This window comes from Vipera ursinii (assembly GCF_947247035.1).
Source record: "Vipera ursinii genome assembly, chromosome: 4".
Taxonomy (NCBI): Eukaryota; Metazoa; Chordata; class Lepidosauria; order Squamata; family Viperidae; genus Vipera; species Vipera ursinii.
Window position 1 is genome coordinate 66,596,078 of NC_139514.1, and position 20,234 is coordinate 66,616,311.

The 20,234-nt window shown below is 34.1% G+C and overlaps 1 protein-coding gene across 3 annotated transcripts in view; it reads left to right on the forward strand.

Moving 5' to 3' along the window:
• The window catches only part of SH3KBP1 (SH3 domain containing kinase binding protein 1), a 147,477-nt gene that overhangs the window by 75,580 nt on the left and 51,663 nt on the right, over nt 1–20,234 (forward strand). For all 3 annotated transcript variants that reach the window (XM_083362944.1, XM_083362945.1, XM_083362946.1), the window contains 2 exons: nt 174–370; nt 19,952–20,027. In XM_083362944.1, the coding sequence (XP_083219070.1) occupies nt 174–370; nt 19,952–20,027 (273 nt within the window). The remainder of the gene's footprint in view (nt 1–173; nt 371–19,951; nt 20,028–20,234) is intronic.

Below are 20,234 nucleotides of genomic sequence, written 5' to 3' on the forward strand. Positions count from 1 at the left end.
GCATAATAAAATTGATTTTGGTTGCTATGTTGTCAGTTTGAACAAAGTTTTAAAATTAATTTCAGTATTGTACTATTAATCTGGTGCATGAGGGATTTTTTTTATTTTGCTGATTGTACTCTTATAAAAATAATCTTAAGAGCAGGCTTCTCTTTCTTTCTTCCCTCTGACAGGTTTAAGGGATACTACAGGCTCAGAAAGTGATGGTGGTGACTCAAGTAGCACAAAATCAGAAGGAGCCAATGGAGCAGCAACAATCCAACCCAAGAAAATCAAGGGGATTGGATTTGGTGACATTTTCAAGGACAAACCTATAAAGCTACGTCCAAGGTCAATAGAAGTAGATAATGATTTTCTGCCAGTTGAAAAGGTATGTTATATAAATTATAAACATGTGTTTCTGTCTCAAGGGTACTGTACTACCAAGGTCAAGAAGATGAACACTGATTAAAGATGTTATTGAACTTTCTAATTGCCTAGAAAGATATGCCAATGATTCATTTCTATGTGTAGTTATTCCTTATCTATAATAAAGCATTCTTCAGTATTTTTCTACAGATTGTTTTAATACTATTACAGGAACTCTTAGACTATTCAAAATCTATTGTAGAATTAATTTCTCCTTATGTCGGACTCTATATATGGATTTGTATATCTGTGAGATTATTTTCACATTGATATCCAAAATGGGATATTTATTTTGAATTCAAACTTCCAGGCATACCCAGAATTTATCACAATACTGTAATAATTACTTTTAAAATAGTACTTTTTTCAATCTATGCTACACTATTGCACAGTTCCTTTCTCTTTCAGCTCCAAATCTTTTACTATTTCTTCTCTACCTCTGTCCTCCAGCAGTTATTCTTTGTTTTGTGAGATACTTTTATGGCTCTTTGCCAGTAATGCAACCTAGTATTTTCTTCCTGGCACATAGCTTATCTATAAATGCCCTTGAGAAGTCTCTTTCAAAAGAGTTCTCAGTTCCACTTGACAATTATCAGAAGAAATAAATTTGGATATTGGAGAAAGGCTTGAGTATAGAAAATGATAGTGATAGATTGTTTGAACTGGCCTTTGGCTACTTTTTCCTTGATGTGCACCATTTATGGATTTGATTTCATATTGTTGGTCTCTGAAAGTAGTTTCAATGGAATCTGCTTGTTTTATTTTGCTACTATGGATTCTTTTTAGATTATATAAGACTTTTGCCTTTTATTAAAGGCACAGTTGTTGGCATTGTCAATTTCACTGACACAGTCTGATAACTTATTTTGGATAATAGTTTTGTCTGTATCTAGTGATGTAGTTATAGGAAGGTGTCCAGTAATTTTTTAAAGGACTACCTTCTAAGAAATGAAGAATGCAGTTATCTTCCTAATAAATTAATTTTGATTGTTAGATTTATAGGCAAGAGCTGAGTTCGCTCAGTGGTTGGAATGCAGCATTGCAGGCTAATTCAGCTCAGTGCTAGGAATTGGATCCTCATTGGCTCAAGGTTGATTCAGCCTTCCATTCTTCTGAGGTCGGTAAAATGAGGACCTAGACTGTTGCAGGCAATATGCTGACTTGGTAAACCTCTTAGAGAGTGTTATTAAGCACTATGAAGTGGTATATAAGTCCAAGTGATATTGCTATTTAATATAATTACTGTGTTGTAATGATTAAAAAGATTAAACCACATTGTTGAAAACTTAGCATTCATGGAATACTTAATTCTCTAAGTATTCTAAAAGAATTTTTTATCTGTTTGGAAGATAAAGCAATTATACCAAGTAAAATTAGAAGCTATATAAAATGCCCTTTGAGAAGAAAACATTCAGAGAAGCCTATATCTATGAATGAAACTGTTCATCCTGTTGAGGAAGAATGGTGATATGAAGCAGTCTTATTACTTATTAACTTCTTATTTAGCAAATGTCTCCTTAAGAACTAAAGTTATGTTCAGTAGCCTATAGCACTTTAACACAACTAGATGTGGAAATATGAACCCATTTATTTCCAGCAAGTCAAGTCCTTCTGGATCATTATTATTTCTCGCCAGCATTATTCTTATATTACCAAGATCTAACTTTGACCAAAGTCTCCAAATAATTGTATTTGTACAATGACATAATTATTGATGAAATGACATCTGATAGATCTTACATGAACCAGTAAATATACACTGATTTTTTTCTGATCATGCTGCAAACTTCTTCAGAGATAATTTGAAAGTGAATTCTTTACAAACATCCTGTCTTGATATACAGGTAATCCCTGAGTTACGACCGTTCACTTAATGCTCGCTCAAAGTTATGTGATCAGCGCCCTCTAGTGTTTACAAGCAAGTCCCAAAATTACAAATATTGCAGCACCACAGGTCATTTGCCCTTATGAGCTACTTCAGTGGCACTGCAACATTTATCCTATTTCCCCACATTCCTCGCAACTGCTTCCCCCTCCCTTCCTGCCACGCCGGACTCACTTACCTTGCAAAAATCCTCTCTGCTGTGGTTTCTTTCCCTTTGAGGGAGAGGACAGTCGGCTTGGAAATGCTTTTCGTGCCGAGAATGGAAGTTTCTGGAGTCGGTGATCTCACGCGAGTGTTTGAAGTTGCCCAAATCACAGACCTCAGAAACTTTCAATCTCTATGCAAAAAGTGCCTGTCTCCTGCTCCTGCCCCCAACTTCTTTCTGCCTGAGAGAACTGAGAGAGAAGGCCAGGCCCCTTGCACCTGCATCCATCCCGCCAGAGTTCACCATGATGGGGGAAAAGTGTCCCCATTGTCCACAGAGCCGTGGAGGCCTCCTCCAAGCCTCCTGGAACGGAGGCTGGGGGAGGCTTATGTATGCCTCCGGAGGTTGGATCCAGGCCTCTGAGGACTGCTCCAAGCTGCTGCTGCCCAAGCTGCTGTTCACCCATTTAAAGCATATGATTCTGAGCAGCTAACAGAATGAAAATAAATAAAAACATAATAAAAATAATAATTACAAATATAGAAACTGTGTTAAAACCAACCAACTTCATAAATATAACCAAGATATGGGCTCAGCTACGCTATCCAGGTAAAGTTGCAAAGTATTCACTAGAAATTATGGGATTGAATATCTAGCACATTTGAGGCTATTACTGTAAAATAATCTATATTACTATAGAAAAAAGAATAATTGATTATTTTTTAAAAAAATATCCTTATATTAAAAGTCAAATTCTATTTAAATGCTGGTTCTTAGTACAAGCAATCACCTTAAGACTATTTAGAAGACTGTCTTTATCAGATTTCTCCAAATGAATACCTTATAAATATGCTAGGCTACAACTAATATCAACTAGACTGAGCAATGTAGGGAACTACAATATAATAGGAATACTTCAGGTTTATAATAGTTAAAGCTAGACAAAGTGATATAAATAGATCACAACCCAACAAGGAATTGAAGACTGATAGTTCCCAATCCTCTACATGGAGGGAAGTGTGTAGTGGGGTGCCCTAGGGCTCTGTTCTGGGCCCAGTGCTCTTCAACAACTTCATCAATGATTTGGATGAGGGGATAGATGGGGAACTCATCAAATTTGCAGACAACACCAAGCTGGCAGGAATAGCCAATATTCCAGAAGATAGGCTTAAGATACAGGAGGATCTGGACAGACTTGAACACTGGGTGCTATCTAACAAAATGAAATTCAATGGTGAAAAAAGTAAGGTTCTACATTTGGGCAAGAAAAACCAAATGTACAGGTATAGTATAGGTGGTACCTTGCTCAATAGTAGTAACTGAGAGGGATCTTGGAGTCCTAGTGGACAATCACTTCAGTCTGAGCCAGCAGTGTGCTGCAGCTGCCAAAAAAGCCAACACAGTGTTAGGCTGCATTAACTGAGGGATAGAATCAAGATCACGTGAAGTATTAATACCACTTTACAATGCCTTGGTAAAGCCACACTTGGAATACTGCATCCAGTTTTGGTCACCACGATGTAAAAAAGATGTTGAGACTCTAGAAAGAGTACAGAGAAGACCAACAAAGATGATTAGGGGACTGGAGGCTAAAACATATAAAGAACAGTTGCTGGAATTAAGTATGTCTAGTTTAATGAAGAGCAGGGCGAGGAGTGACATGATTGCAGTGTTCCAATAGCTCAGGGGTTGCCACAAAGAAGAGGGAGTCAAGCTATTATCTAAAGCGCCCGAAGGCAGGACAAGAAGCAACGGATGGAAACTAATCAAGGAGAGAAACAACCTAGAACTATGGAGAAACTTCCTGACGGTTAGAACAATTAACCAGTGGAACAACCTGCCTCCAGAAGCTGTGAATGCTCCAACAGTGGAAGTTTTTAAGAAGAGACTGGACAGCCATTTGTCTGAAATGATATAGGCTTTCTTGCCTGAGCAGGGGGTTGGACTAGATGACCTCCAAGGTCCCTTCCAGCTAATAATAATAATAATTAATAATAATAATAATAATAATAATAATAATAATAATAATTTTATTATTATTATTATTATTATTATTATTATTATTATTATTATTATTATTATTATTATTATTATACCATATGCTTATTATAATTCTTAAAGATCCAGGCTATTTCTGTATCTTTTTTTCATTGGCCAAGCATCCTGTTTTGTTAATATCTATGCCATATTTATAGGGCAATTAACTTGTTAGACAAATAAAATACAACAAGTACGGTATAAGGATTCTTTACTTGTACAAATGCGATGCCATATGATTAATACAGATAATTATGGGAAACACAAATCCATATTGTTAATTTTACATTACCTTTGCAGTTACATTATTATTTTACTTGGTAGAAGCTAATCAGTTATGTTTATTCATTCATTCCACTTGTAAGCATGGATAAATGTAATAGTTCACAATTCTCATTGTGAAATGTCTGAGAAATCATAAATTTACATATTTATGCCCAACTCTATCCCAAATTAAGGGATTACAGGGAGTTAGATAATATGAACCTGCACACTTTCAGAGCATTATCTTTTTCCTAGCACAGGAAAAACATCTTCCAGTCCCCAGCATCCTAGTACTTGGGGAAATCTACAATCTATTACTTTTATTTTATTTTATTTTATTTTATTTTATTTTATTTTATATTTTATTTTATTATTTTATTTTATTTTATTTTTATTTATTTTATTTTATTTTATTTTTTGTTTTGTTTTATTATTTTGCTATCACTCTTGCCTCAGTGGGATTCTGAGCAGCATAAAACATTAAAAGCTATAAAACTAAAACGTAAATATTTCTAAAAACTATAAAAATATAATTACAATCAAATATAAGATTATAGTTAAACGATGGGAGGGGAGGTAGCAGAACTGGCAGAGGGGGGGAGATGGAGTTTCTCTCTTAATCTATCAACCCCATCTAGCATGATATTCCCCTTTTGGGGTCCCAAGCCTGGTCTTCAGGCCCTTATGGAAACTCAGAAGGGTGGGAGCAGATCTCACTTCAGGAAATAAGATGTTCCAAAGCGCTGGAGCCCCAGCAGAAAAGGCTCTCTTCCTGCCAGCTGGGATTCCTTGGCTGACAGGGCTCTCAGTACCTCCTCTGCTGCTGGCAGAGGTGGGGTGGTCAAACCTATTAGGGTGAGATGTATACTTTCAAGAATTTATTTTTGAATAGAAAGAATGGTTGTGTTTTTCTTCAAAAACTAATGTGCGAACTGTAGATACCTTACCTTTAAATGATTTGTTATGGGTCATAATGAAGTGAGGTATAGTTTGTGATGGAACCAAGCACAAATATAAATAATAAGCAAGGATCTAAGAAGGGTTCCAAATGCCATATAGTAACCCTTAATTGGAATAACATTCCTTAATTTAATCTGTCAAAACACAAGCATTTTATTTGCATGTTCAGTAGCAGCCAAAATTGTAGAAACCTTTTGGGAAAAGTGTACAGTAGAAATGCCACCTTTGGTTAAGTTTCCACCAATTTTTCTTCTAATTTCTTTATAACTGTAGCCTTGTTCACTTAATAATACTATTTTACATCGCTTTCTGGGCAACCAGTCAACTCTTTACACCATTACTCTAATTTTATTACGTTTTACAAGCTCACTAAATGAAAGGGGGGAAAAAACCCAACCAACTTGATAGGGATCACATGCACACTGACAAATGTCCTCCTCTCAGCTTCGATACATGACATCAATAACTGAATCCTACTGTGATCGGATTGGCTCATTGCCAAAACAAGATGACACCTGATTGGCTCTCTAAACACTCATGTTGATTGGCTACAATCAGATGAAGAAAAGCTACCTGATATCAACCTAAGCAAGTTATGCTTCCTTTTTCTGGTTATTTGGCTATAACTTTTCATAGAATACAGTACAGATAGCTGAACAAACTATGTTGCATTACATTCTTGATTAAATTATCTTTCCATTGATATATAATTTTATGGTACTGCTCCCCCCCCAAAATAGTGTTATTAGCCATCAAATCTCAAAAATACACTTTTCCCAAAAGGTTTCCACAACTTTGGCCACTTCTGTAATTTCAGTCAAAGATGTGTAGCATTATTCCAATATTACTAAAGCTTGCAACAGTGGTTGATTCATTTCTGTATCCCTTTGACTAATGGATAGATTCTGGATAGATCAGAATCGAAATATGCCGTGTCCAAAGTTAGTGCACTATTTACCATATTGTAGGCACATTTTCATTGTTAAACTTTTAGGAAACTGGAAGCATACAGTGTTACAAAAGAATGCTTTCTGTCAGTGGCTTGCACTGAAACTCATCTTGCAGGATACTGGATTTGGTTATTCAGCGTGGGTGGCATTGTATTAGTTAAATCTGAACCTGTTCTACTGCGTGGTTTGAGGTGAGCATTATTATTATGCTTATTAAATTTTTCACACTTCCCTTCCTATATACAAAAGTATTGTGAGGCTGTTTACATCAATAAACAGTGTCTGATTATTTTTTACCAGGATATTCTTCATAAACATTGGCTTTTTATTATACTGTAGCATTATTTCTACAGTATACAAATTATATAACTATTTGTGTGATTGGTATGTTAATATATTTTACTTATTTAAAACTTTTAATACAAATAGTACAGAATAATTTCTTATAGCTAAGAAAGGAATATCTTTTTAAAAATATCACCTCACATATATCTGACTTGTTTTCTGGATTTTTCAAAAAAGTTTTATCTTCCAGTGACAATGATGTTGCTTGCTCTGCTTTGTGTTTGATCAGAAGCAGGACAGTTTTCTCTCTTTGCAAGGGAGTTAAAAATTGCCTTCTTGTAGCCAGTTCCAGTTTCCTGTGAAATAAACAAATACAATATTTCCTCATAGCTAGTATTAGTCTTAAAGTATGACTCAGATTTAGGCTTGGTTTCTCAGTGAGCTCAACTTTTACAAGGAAGTGGGAGGACTCTTCATACTGCTTCTAAACATTTTTAGGCAGCTTTACTTCACAATGGGAGAAGAGGTATGTCTTTTTTTAAAAAAACCAAACACTTCTTGTGTATATATATATATATATATATATATATATATATATATATATATATATATATATATATATATATATATATATATATATATATATATATATATACAACTATGTTATAATTTGCATAATATAGGTAACAAGATGTTTGGCAACAAAGGCTTTAAATGGTCTATATATTCGCATTAAATGTGTTAAATGAGAGTTTTCACTGAAGTCTTAAAAGGAAAAGCGGTAACATCTGAGTTTCAGAGTTAATAAATAACATATTAATGACTTGCATTTAACTGTGTAACTGCATCTTTTATATTTCTGCTTTGAAAGATACAGATACACAGATGCTTTATGATACTCTTAGTATGATTTAAGATATGTTTTAAATCTTACTGTCTCATTAATGATAATCAGACTTTTGGAATTGTTACTGATAAAATACAACAAACAAAAAGAATATGGTAGGAATTACACTTCCCAAACAGGCTATACTTATTTTCTTGTAGAAATAGTTTACTACATGTTTATTTGATTAGAAGATATTTATGTTTTTATTCAGAAGTAAGTTATAATTAGAGTTACAGAGACAGTCTCCTTACATTTTTTAAACATGTTGACCTTTTATTTGTTTAAATATTATTTGCCAGTTCCTTAATCTATATTTGTTGTCCAAATATAGCATTAAACTATATTAAACTGAAACTCTATTTGAAACATTTTTTTCTGCTTGCAATATAGAATGTGTCATCTATTTTCCTGTTTGAAATTGAACAAACAGAAAAAGAAAAGGATGTTTACAGTTTAATACATGCTAAATGTCTGGAATAATTTCAACATATATTTATATATAAAAACTTAGCAGACAGCGGTTATTTGTTAGTATGACATAAATCAGTAGCAGTGCTGGCAATTTTATTGAACTGGAGATCTTACATTCATTTCAGTAAGTTCTTAAAATATTGGGCACAAAACGTTTATACGTGCATTTATCTTTTTTGCATTAGTTATAAAAATGTTCTAATACTAATAATAGACAGCGGAGACTTCAACTGGAACCGGATAAAACATTGTATTGATATTCTTCCATGGGTTTAGTTTGGTTCTTACACAGTTCAGCAGTATTTTTATTCTTTTATATAAGATCAACTATTCTTTTGTCTTTCTCTTTGCAGACATTATATAATATTATAATATTAATATTATAATATTAATATTATATAGAGAAGTTAACATAGCCTTATAATGTCTATAGTTGGTATTCTATATTTTAGAGAAGTTGACAAGTTCCTGTAAGTTCCTATTCCTTTAGAAATGTGGAAGAAGTTGATATTTGAATGGAACTGGAAAAAATGTGTGAAAAATCCTCAATCCGGTGGAAAAATAGAATGAGAAATGGAAAATTGGATGAAAAAGCAAGTGGTTAAAGAAAGAACTGATGGCATATTTTGTGTTTTCCAGTTGAAAATATAATATTTATAATAGTGTTGAATATATCTCTCAGGGATACAATTTGATTTGAATCTTGCATTTATAGGTTTTTTTTCTAACATAAATTTGCTCCATCCCATATCAGCATCAGATTAGTGATATTTTTCATGAAGATGTGTTTTCTGTATAATATCATCTTTATTACAATGCTTTTCCTTGATGAATAATTTTATTTTGATCATCAGCACATTGCATAAAAGCATAACAAAAAACAAAAAAACAAATATTCAGCCTTTCATGAAGTGTCATCTTCATTGTGGCCACACAATATTTACCTCTTGTATATTTTAATATGAGAGAATGAAGTTCACACAATAATTATTCATTCTTCTTTGGAAGTGGCACAGCAAAGATAATATATACTAATTCCAGATATGCCTATATAATATGCTATAGGAATTGATAGTACAATATGGTGTGGTACATGGTAAATAGTTTCATTTCCATGGTTCCACATGACTAGATGTGTTCAGCTAGAGAAACGTTAAATATCTTATAGAAACATAGAGGGAAATATGTTGTTTCTGGCTTTGAAAAACAATTTCCTTAGTTTGGGAAAGGATTATTTGGCTCTATGATAACTTGTTGACTTCATTCTGATGCTCCATAACATTTGACCATCAAGAGAATGTTTGTTCATACCACAATGACTTTAAAACATGCTGGTAATAACCTATACAATTCTAGTATTTGTTTTACTGTAACTTTCCAATTTAAACAATAAACATCAACAAAAACTAGATCCAATTCACTTCTCCAGAAAAACTGGATCTTCAGTCAGGAGTTAGCCTTCACGTCTACAGTTGTATCTCAATTTTAGGCATCTCTCTCTCCAACTGAGCAGTGCATTTACTCTCCTATTTTAATTTTTATTAGCTGTAATATGCTACTTCTCAGTACATTGTTCATTATTTAATATTTGGACTTAACAAATTTAATGAATTTAGTGCTGCACTATTGATGCTGCATTTTTAGTAAAAAAGAAAAAAATGCTTGATGTTGGTTGATCATCTTTAGGTTAGCTGGGAGAAATAATGGGTGTGTGTATCCCAAATCCATTTGGAATGGAAAATCACCCCAAAATATTTTTTAAAACATTGCCCTATTTTATCCTATTGGTGTTTGGCTATTTTAGCTCATCTTTCATGTACATATACATTGTGTATAACTGAAGATTGTAGACTAAAGTATTGTCTATACTGAATTTTGGAAATTTTATCATCCAGTAATTTAACCCATGTAAATTTAATCCTGTTATTTTGAATAGATAAGATTTCTTTTGAGTCTGTGGCTTCCATAGAATAAAAAATGTTTATTATTTTTAACAACTGCATGGAACTTATAAAGTCGTTTGTTAAAGGATTTAGAATTCATATGGCATTATCAATATCAATTGTTGATGTTTATTTCCTCTTCTTCCAGTGAGATGCTACTATCCTTGCATTGGTGCCTGGAATCAGTAATAGTTTGGTTGAAGACCAATAAACAGACAACTCCATACAATTTATGAACATTGATGGGTTGTCTTGAACCAAAAAAATAGATTGATAGCATTATTTGTGTTGTCTTTCATACAGCTAATACAAAATCTTGTAATTGTTGTGTATTTTTGTTCTGCACTTTAGACAATTATATCTAAAATTGGAGACTCAAGCAATTTTCCCCAATATAGTTTGTTATAATTTTTTAAAAAGTGAGAAGTCTTAGCCACAGACCCTACTATTAGAATAAAACCTTGGCTAAAGGTAGAAATTAGAATATATTTAGATGTTTTGCTTTAAACAGCACTTTGGATAAATCACATTTTTCTAGTGCTCAGATAGTAGTTTTTTATGAGTAAAATAGTTCAGTTTTTTATTAATCATAATTTTGTAAAGAAATGTAGAATGTGGTCCTACAAAGATTATAAAAATAAAAGTAAAGGTTTTCCTGTCCAGGCGTGTCTGACTCCAGGGGGCAGTGCTCATTCTTCATTTATTAGCTGAGGGAGCCAGCATTGTCCGAAGTTATTTTCCTGGTCACGTGGCCAGAATAACTATATGCCAAGGCACACAGAATGCTGTTACCTTTCCATCGAAGTGGTACCTATTTATCTACTCACATTTACATGCTTTCAAACTGCTAGATGAGCAGGAACTGGGGTAAGTAGTGGAAGCTCACCCGGATGTGTGACTCAGGGCTCAAACTTAGCCTGTCAGCTGACAAGGTCAGCATCTTTAACTGCTAAGCCATGGCACCTCCATAAAGATTATATGCTAATAATAAAGGAAAGTAAAACATTCACTTCTCTTTACAGTTATACTTTGTCTGATAATGCACAGATAATAGAAAAGGGCATTGATACAGTGCAAATAGAAAACTAGCATGTCAGCCCAGGTAATTCTACTATGAGCCTTTTATGCTGATTATCTTCTGGCAAAGTTTTTTTTTAATATGGTGAAATCCTTAAATTTGATCATCTGTTTGGATTATGAGGTAATACAATGAATACATTGTAATCTGGTGCTGAAGGAAAAGTCTTCATCATGGTTCAGTCCAAGAAGTTTGCAGTTTATTAAAGAGGAGAGCCAGACAGAAAGATGGCTCTGGAAGAAAAGAGTGAGCACATGTAGTAGGGAGTGGGTTTTATACCCTCTTGGGGTTTTGTTTGGAGTTGTTTCCTGTTCCTGTTTGAGGCTTTGTATTTCCTGTGTCATGTACTTTGACCTGAATCTAAGTGTGCCTTTTTGGCACCTGTGGGTTAATCCTATTATGTCCTATCTTAGAGATTGTATGGGGTATGTAGATTTTGGATGTCTTTGTCTTCCTAAGCTTCTAGCTGGGGGCCTCCAAACTTCCTGAATGGATTATCACATCTGCATTTCTACAGATCTGGTTTCTGCTTGGGGGAGGGAAACCTGGGGCTATTAAGAAAAACTGGGCATGCTTTTCTGCCTCTTTAAGATCCTTTGGGGAAATATAATATTCTGCCCTTTTAATATTTTTTCTCAGTGGGGGGGGGCTGACTTCCCACACTGGGTTCATTTAAAAATGGCATAGGGAATAAGGTCTATTTTTTAATATCATATGAGGGGAAAAGAGGAGAGGAAGTGATCTTTGATGTCTCCTGTTGCTTTATTTCTATATTTTTATCCTGGTACTATTCTCTAAACACTGCCATAGTGTAGAAATTGTTGGACTAGGAGTGAAATAATCAAAGCTAGAATATGTGTATATAAGGGGGAGGGAGATATGTTTCCCATTTATATCTTTAATTTCATAAAACAAAAGTTTATGTTTAAACAATATTTCATGTTTATTTGAAAGTACGGTAAAAAGAAAGATTTGACTAGAAGATGAGAAAACTACTGTAACATCTAGTTTGATAAATATATTCCACATCTATTGTTGAGATAGAAGTACAACTAGGGTTGTGTTCTGTCCCAGCCTACGTGAGTCCTTGTTATGCTCACAAGGAGAAACCCTTCTTCCAAGAAACAGGAATCGGCAGGAACCGCAAGAAAAAAACAACCCCTTTTATTCTCACAGAACTGAGTCAGTGTACAAGGCAAAGAAACACAGTCCACAGAAACTCAATCCTCAAAATGAACAGTTGCCTTCGGCAACCAGCACCTCACACCTTCCCTTTAATAATTCAGCCAAGTCGTGGTTTCCTAATGCCTTCTGCTTTGCCTTTGGAGCTGCCCCATTGCATTCCTCTGTCCTACTCACTTCTCTTTCCTGCACATTCGTGCATCCGTGATTTGTCCCAACTGTTCTTCATCACTGTCCAACTCAGGCTCCCAGCACAGCTGTGTCTCAGCCTGAGCATGCGTAGAGGGGCCAGGCTCCTTGTCCGACTGTAAGTCTTGGAGCTCCTCAGAGCCTTCCTCTGACTCTAATGTCACTCCAGGCCTCTCCTCCTCATCTGATTCCTCAGACTCAGCTGCCGGATCCACTGGCTGGTGAGGAATCACAAAGGTTGTATGGTCAAATGACAAAGCACTGTCTGCGAAATCTCATTTTCAAACATGTAGATTTAAATAGAATTGTTATATTTGGGGTTGGAGAATGTAGCATGATATATATTTAAAATGAATTTAGATAACATACAGTTGTTGCAAACTACCATATGCAAGGAAATCAAATAGCTTTTGCATTTATTTTATTTAGCTCATCTCTCTTGATTTTGTTTTGTTATTACACAGCAGTGAAGAATGCAGTGCATTGATTCTTGCTGTCATGGTTCCAACTAATGAAACACTTCAAACAACTTTCAAGCATTGCTTATCCTAAAAAGTCTTTAATTGTTAAAACAAAGCATCGGCACAGCATGGTGGAATGCCAAGATCTGAATTCCCCTCCCTTCAGCACCTAATATCTGGCACAATTCCCTCCTCCAATTAGCAGTCATAAATTACGTTCTCCAATCAGTTTGAAGGACAAAGCTTCCCTTCCGTTCTGTAACACGCCATTTCTTATCTTATTAAAAAGAAGTGGGGGAAACATTCTCCCCCCTCCCCCCAGCTTCATCTAATTCTAAGAGCAAAACAATTTAAAGGAAAAGGCTGCCTCTTATATTGTCAAAGCAAAAACATCCCATGTTTGCAACGTTGACACTTGCTTTGCTTAGAGGTTGTATGAGTTGGCAGGTGAAGTCTTTGTGAAAATATGGAAGTTACAGTATGAATCTAATTTGAGCAAGAATGTATGAAATAGGTTCATCATTTGAATAGAGATTTATTTAATGAAACATGTAGTGGAGAAACTAGCCCCTGACTAGCCATATTATATCAAGAGTAGTATTAAAGAGCAAGTACTTTGTATGTGTGGTACACCTAAGGAAAAAGCCAGAAGGAAGAGGTTAATGGTCTCATAGGCAAAGAACAAGCAGAAAGATGAACAAAGAGACAACGTGAGAAATCCTTACTCTCTATGCCTCGTATGGTCAGTAGATTGTAAGGGAAATTTACACCATATGTAATTAGTTCTTAAATTTACACATTTGCTAAATGACTGCTTAGCCCGGACAGATTCTGGCACAATCTCTCCAGGCTAAACTATTACATGCCACCCTTCCATTATTAATTTAGCTGCAGTAATTTTAACATAGTTTTTTTAGGCAAAATTACAAAAGGTAACAACTGTTTTTATTCACAAAAATAAACAGGATCATTATTTTTCCTAATATGAGATGATTAAGCTGTGTGATAATTGTATTTTTAGCCAAAACATTTTTGTTATTTAAATTAAACTTGTATTTGTACAGACTCATAAATGTAAGCTGGGAAAACAAAGTCCTTTCTTCAATCTTGCCTTTCTTAGTAAAGGTAGCCAGAAAAACTGGTTAATTTCTCCCACTGAAGGACCATATATATTTATTCATCTTTCCACCCACTTAATATTTTGAAATCTGTGCTTAAAACTGTCATGATTAATTACTGAAGATTGTAAGATTACATATACACCAATATATTTACAACATTGATTGTGAAATGTGTTAGCAAAGACTTGTCTTTGATTTTTAAAATTTCTGAAGCCATATTTCATCATCTTCATTATTCTAGTCATTGTCTGTCCACTGCAGGGTGAAGGCCTCTCCTGCATGTTTCCAACCAGTACGGTCTTGAGCTTTCCTTTGGCAGGTGGGCCTGCAATAGTTGCTGCTGTTGTCACTCCATCTTGTTTTAGGTCTCTTTTGTGGAAGCTTTTTATCAAGTGGAATCCATTCAATGACTACCTTAGTCCATCTGTCATCAGTGATCAGCCTATTTCCATTTCAGTTTTTTTACTCTTTTGATGGCATTATATACTTTCGTTTGTTCTCTAAACCATGTGCAGGTCTTTCTATTTTATCTTGTGATGCCAAGCATGTTTCTTTCCATGGCTCTTTGCACCACTCATAGGTTTTGTATTCTTTGTGAGGTTAGTGTCCACATTTCGCTGGGATATGTTAGAACAGGTAGCACACACTGATCAAAAACTTTTCAGGCATAGGGGAGAGAAGCCAAATTTAAATGTTTAATAAGCAGTAGTGATTACAGCAACTGATAGTAGGATTCAACTGAGACATTAATAAGTAGATTGTTGGGAATTAATCTGTATAATAACTGTACATGCTGTGCTTCTACTACCTCTTGCAATACTAGACAACACAGTATCAACTTTCTAGTTTTTATAATATCTCAGGACTTTGAATTAACACCTAATATAAAAATGTCATCAAAATAGCACAACAAAGAATGTTCTTCCTGTATTGACTCAGAAAGCTCAGACTGCCCAAGGAACTGCTGATACAATTCTACAAAGGAATTATTGAGTCTGTCACTTGTACCTTTATAACTTTATAACCTACAACTGCAGGTGAAGCGAGGCAAAATCATATCAGATACCTGTACAATTAGCATAGCCACCCCCCGGGTAGTGTGCTTTCTCCATTACTCTATATACCAACGACTGCATCTCCAAAGGATCCCTCTGTTAAAGTATTGAAGTTTGCAAATGATACAATGGTGATTGGTCTCATTTGAGATGAAGACAAATCTGCATACAGACGAGAATTTGAATAACTGGCCCTGTGGTGCAGCTAGAATAATCTTGAACTGAATACACTCAAAACTGTAGAGACGATAGTAGGTTTTAGGAGAAGCCCTCCTATTCTACCACCTCTTACAATACTAGACAACACATTATCAACAGTAGAGACCTTCACATTTCTAGGTTCTATAATATCTCAGGACTTGGACATCAAAAACATCATCAAAAAAGCACAACAAAGAATGTTCTTCCTGCATCAACTCAGAAAGCTCAGACTGCCCAAGGAGCTGCTGATACAGTTCTACAAAGGAATTATTGAGTCTGTCATTTGCACTTCTATAACTGTCTGGTTTGGCCCAGCAACCAAACAAGACAGACACAGACTTCAACGGATAGTTGGGACTGCAGAAAAAATAATTGAAACCAGCCTGACTTCCACTGTGGACCTGTATACTGCACAATCCAGAAAGAGAGTTGTGAAAATATCTACAGACCCCTCACATCCTGGACATTGTTTCAACTTCTTCCCTCAAGATGACACTATAGGCTTTGCATGCCAAAACAACCAGACACAAAGACAGTTTTCCTCCCATGCTATCACTCTGCTAAACAACTAATTCCCACAACACTGTCTGTGCTCCAGGATGCCAAACCGCTTAGTAGGCCTGTGTTACCTATTATCTTTCTCATCTTTTCATCTTTCTTATTACCTATTTCCTTAGCTTCTTATGACTATAACTTTGTTGTTTCTATCTCATGATTTATGTTGATTGCCTTATTTAGTATCCTATTATGATTTATGTTGTTTGCTTATTTAGTATCCTATGATGATTACTGAGTTTGTATCTTATGATTTATGATGATTATATTTTATGATTATGATCATGATTTATCATGTTGCTTGTATGTTCACGGACAGCCTATACACTGGAGACAAATACCTTGTGTGTCCAATCACACTTCTCCAATAAAGAATTTCTGCTCTGCTCTGCTATAATCTACTCTACTCTGCCATTACAACTGTAACCATTAGCATTATTGTCTGGATGAGAATTATTTTTATACATTTAATAAAGGTAAACTTTATTTTGAGTCAAACTCAACCTATTAAACACTTGTGATCCTATAATTATTAAAAAAAATAATAAAGTTTCCTGCGAGTTTGGTACTTTGTTACTTTTTCATTTGATCTATTTTTTGAAATATTTATTAACCCTCAGCACATCATTTCATTCAGTACTATAAATTTCAAAAACAGCTCTTATTTACTCCTCACAGCTGCAATTTTATACATAGTTTACTTGGGAACAAGCGCTATTGAATGATATGCAATTCAGTGATTTTTATGTCTGAATATATACGTACAGTATTTATTTAGGACAACTTTGTGAAAGTCAAAAGTAAAGCAATAATTATCATTAGAATTAAAAAGGGCATATTTTTAAAGGAATTATCTAATTCTTATTGAGAAAAATCAAACCTAACTCAAAATGTGGAGATGCTTAATGTAAAAAAGTATGAATAAATATCTTAAGTTCTTCCTGGTTCAGTTACCTAAAGCTGCCATTTGGAGTTAGTTCTTTCCCCAAGATGGCTGCTGAATGGTAAGGAGACTTTTTTCTTGCCAAAAATCTGCCTATTTTGCTACCTAAGCTGGCTGCCTGGGAGTGCTGCTCCATGGATTTGAGTGGGAGCACTTTGGGATGACTACTTTTGGATGGCGGTGAACCCATGTGGGAAGAGGAATCTTGAAGATTACAATTCCCTTTGGGAGTGGTCAGATAGTCATGGGCATCCATCTTCCTGTCACATTTTTTTAAAAAAGCATGCCTGGATCTTGATTTCACATTAAAATTTTTGCTTTGTTTTTTATCTTTAAAAGCGGCTGAATGCTGATTTATTTCAACTCTTTGCTGGACTTTTAACTGTTTTCTTTTTCCCCCTTTGATTTATGCTGTTGTTCTAAACAACTTTCACTTTCCCTATGGAAACATGGCATGCTTGTCAATGGTGAAGTACTTCCATTTGATTTATGTTAATATTGGCTCTTACAACAGGGTTTTTGTATCTTTTTAATTTGCAAAATACTTGGAGGGTTTTTTTTCCTTTTAATCTTGGATTGAAATATCCAGAAAACACCTTTCCTGTTTCATTCTGCTTCATCTTCTTTGTTCTCTGGTTAAGCTTCATAGAGCAACAATGTACTACATTACAGTCAATCAGTGCCCAAAATCTGAGAAAAGATCTTTTGGCAACATGCAACTTGTAGTTGAAAACTTTTTAAAAAAAGTTTGATGAGATGATAATTTTGTGGAAAATATGCAGAAGCATGTAGCTTTGGAGGAATCTAATTTGAAAGCTGCAGATCAAAGAGATATTGACTGTACAGATAGAGAACTCACTGAGTTGATTCCATACATCTCTCTGATTTAAATCTGCATTTGTTCATAATAGCAGAAGCCTGACATGGAAAAGTGACATATTGGCTTTTCTTAGGAGGACTGGGGGAAATTGGCAACTTTTAATTATTTATTTATTTATTACTTTTAATTGCAAACCACTTTTATCTGGACTTTGCTGGGAAGATAGACCAAATGTGGAGATTGAACTAGACAAAAATTGATAGGAAATGATATTAAGAAACAAACAAGGATATTTGATCCAGGATGAATTATTCTTAACTTTTGGGACAATTTGGAATAGATAAGATGCCATGGTAAATTTTCTACAAATTGATTACAGTAACAGTTGGTTAACAGAGGGTTTGGAAACTCTAACCTTGTCCTTTTCATTATTATTGTTCTTCCTGTTAACTGTTTTGTTATTAATATAGCATATAGATGACAGGTCAATAGTTTTTGTAAATAGGTGTACTAGTTTTTTAAAAATTGGGGGGCTGTTTTTCAAGAAGTGGGAATTAATATTGTAACAATGTATTAATCAGTACTCAACCAAGGGGGATAATATGTGGATATGTGTTAAGTTCTTTTTTTCTTTTTAATGCACTTTTTAATGTTTTGAATGCTTTGTGTCTTTTGTTTTTATTGTTTTAAATTTCTTGGAGTTTTTATTTTCACTTTTCTTTGAATAAAACAAAAATTGTTAAATTTTAAAAAGCTGCCATTTGGAAATAATATGTTCTTCTTATAATTGAAGAATAGGGTATGAAGAAAATACCACTTGGAACCATGCAAAACTATTTAAATTCTACATTAAGAATTCCCAAACTGTTTTTCCAGTTCTGTGAACAATGTCCAATTGAACCCTAATTCTGATCACAAACACCCACTGCTCTCATTTTTTTTGTATGTACTGACCTGTATTCTGAAGAAATAATACTGTAAAACTACCCAGTGTAAATAAAATAATAAAATAAGAGCTATTACACATTTAACAACAGTATCAGAGAAGCCAAAAAGAACATGGTCCCAAGAAGACAATCTTACTTCATACGTAAAATGTATAAGAGTCTCTTGTAACCTTGGTTAAATGAACAAAATATGTAGAAAAAAGAGCACATATTTTACTTGCCCATTACAAATTCAGTGTTACATGTTTTATAAAAGAATGCTTTTAATATATTTTATTCTGTCTTGAAGTGAAAATATGCATATTTTATGAAGGCAGTTACTGTATCATTTTTCTCTGGAATAGCTGATAGACATTTAACTTTAGACTAGATTACAGAATTCATACTTTTCCATAATGATCTTCCATAGTTTTTCAAATTTTTATGTAAAACAATACTCAGTGTTATTCTTCAGAACATATAATTTGAAGGTCTGTTTTGAAATAACTCCCATAACATTTGGATATTTTTATCCAAGTAGCAAAGGGAAGTGGGTGTTTACAAGCTATAATCCCCCCCCCTAAAATTATTGTAGGTGACAGAATAAAAATATGTCTAGCTTTCCTTTAATATTTAACATATACTCTGCTGATGATTTTAACATTTTCTTAATATTGTTTCTGTTTAGTATGGTCAATCACTGTTAACCTTGGTCTTTAAACCAAACATTTTCTTAACATAAATTATATTACATTATAGTAACTTCTGTTTAAACAATTTTATTTTTACTGAGAATACTGAAAGCTTAAATATGGTTAATAAATAATCAAGATAAAATATAGTTAATAGTTACTTTGGAACAAGTATCAGTAAAACCTTAATTTGATTGCAAATACCATAATTTTCTAAGAAGCCTCGGTGACATGGGTGGCTATATAAATTTGATTGATTAATCATTTTTTTGCACAAATATGTAATAAAGTCACAAAGAAACAATTAAGAACTAGTTAAATATATTTGTCATTTTAAAATATGTTTCAGTTAAAATAACTAAGGGCATTGTGGCAGCTAATAAATTAAATCAGTTACTTCATATTTTCATTGACTGTTATGATTTAAATGAGCAATTAGTGAGTGATGGTATTTTATAAATGGCATTATTTAATTATTTTTATGTGTACAGACAGTTGGAAAAAGAATGCCCACAGCTACAGCAGTCCAGGAGACAACAAAAATAGAACTGGATAGCAGAACAAAGAGTAAGTCTTCCTGTTTTTTTTCATTACATTCTGGTTGGAGAAATTTGGGGACACATTGTAGAAGTGCAAACTGCCCAAATAATGGTGTCACTCTATGAACAGGATAACATCAGAGGGAACTGCTTAATTTTGTATAGGAAAAACATTTAGTGCAATAAATTTTTTGGTGAGAAGGAAAAATTGTGGGAGATTTTAACATTTAAAAAT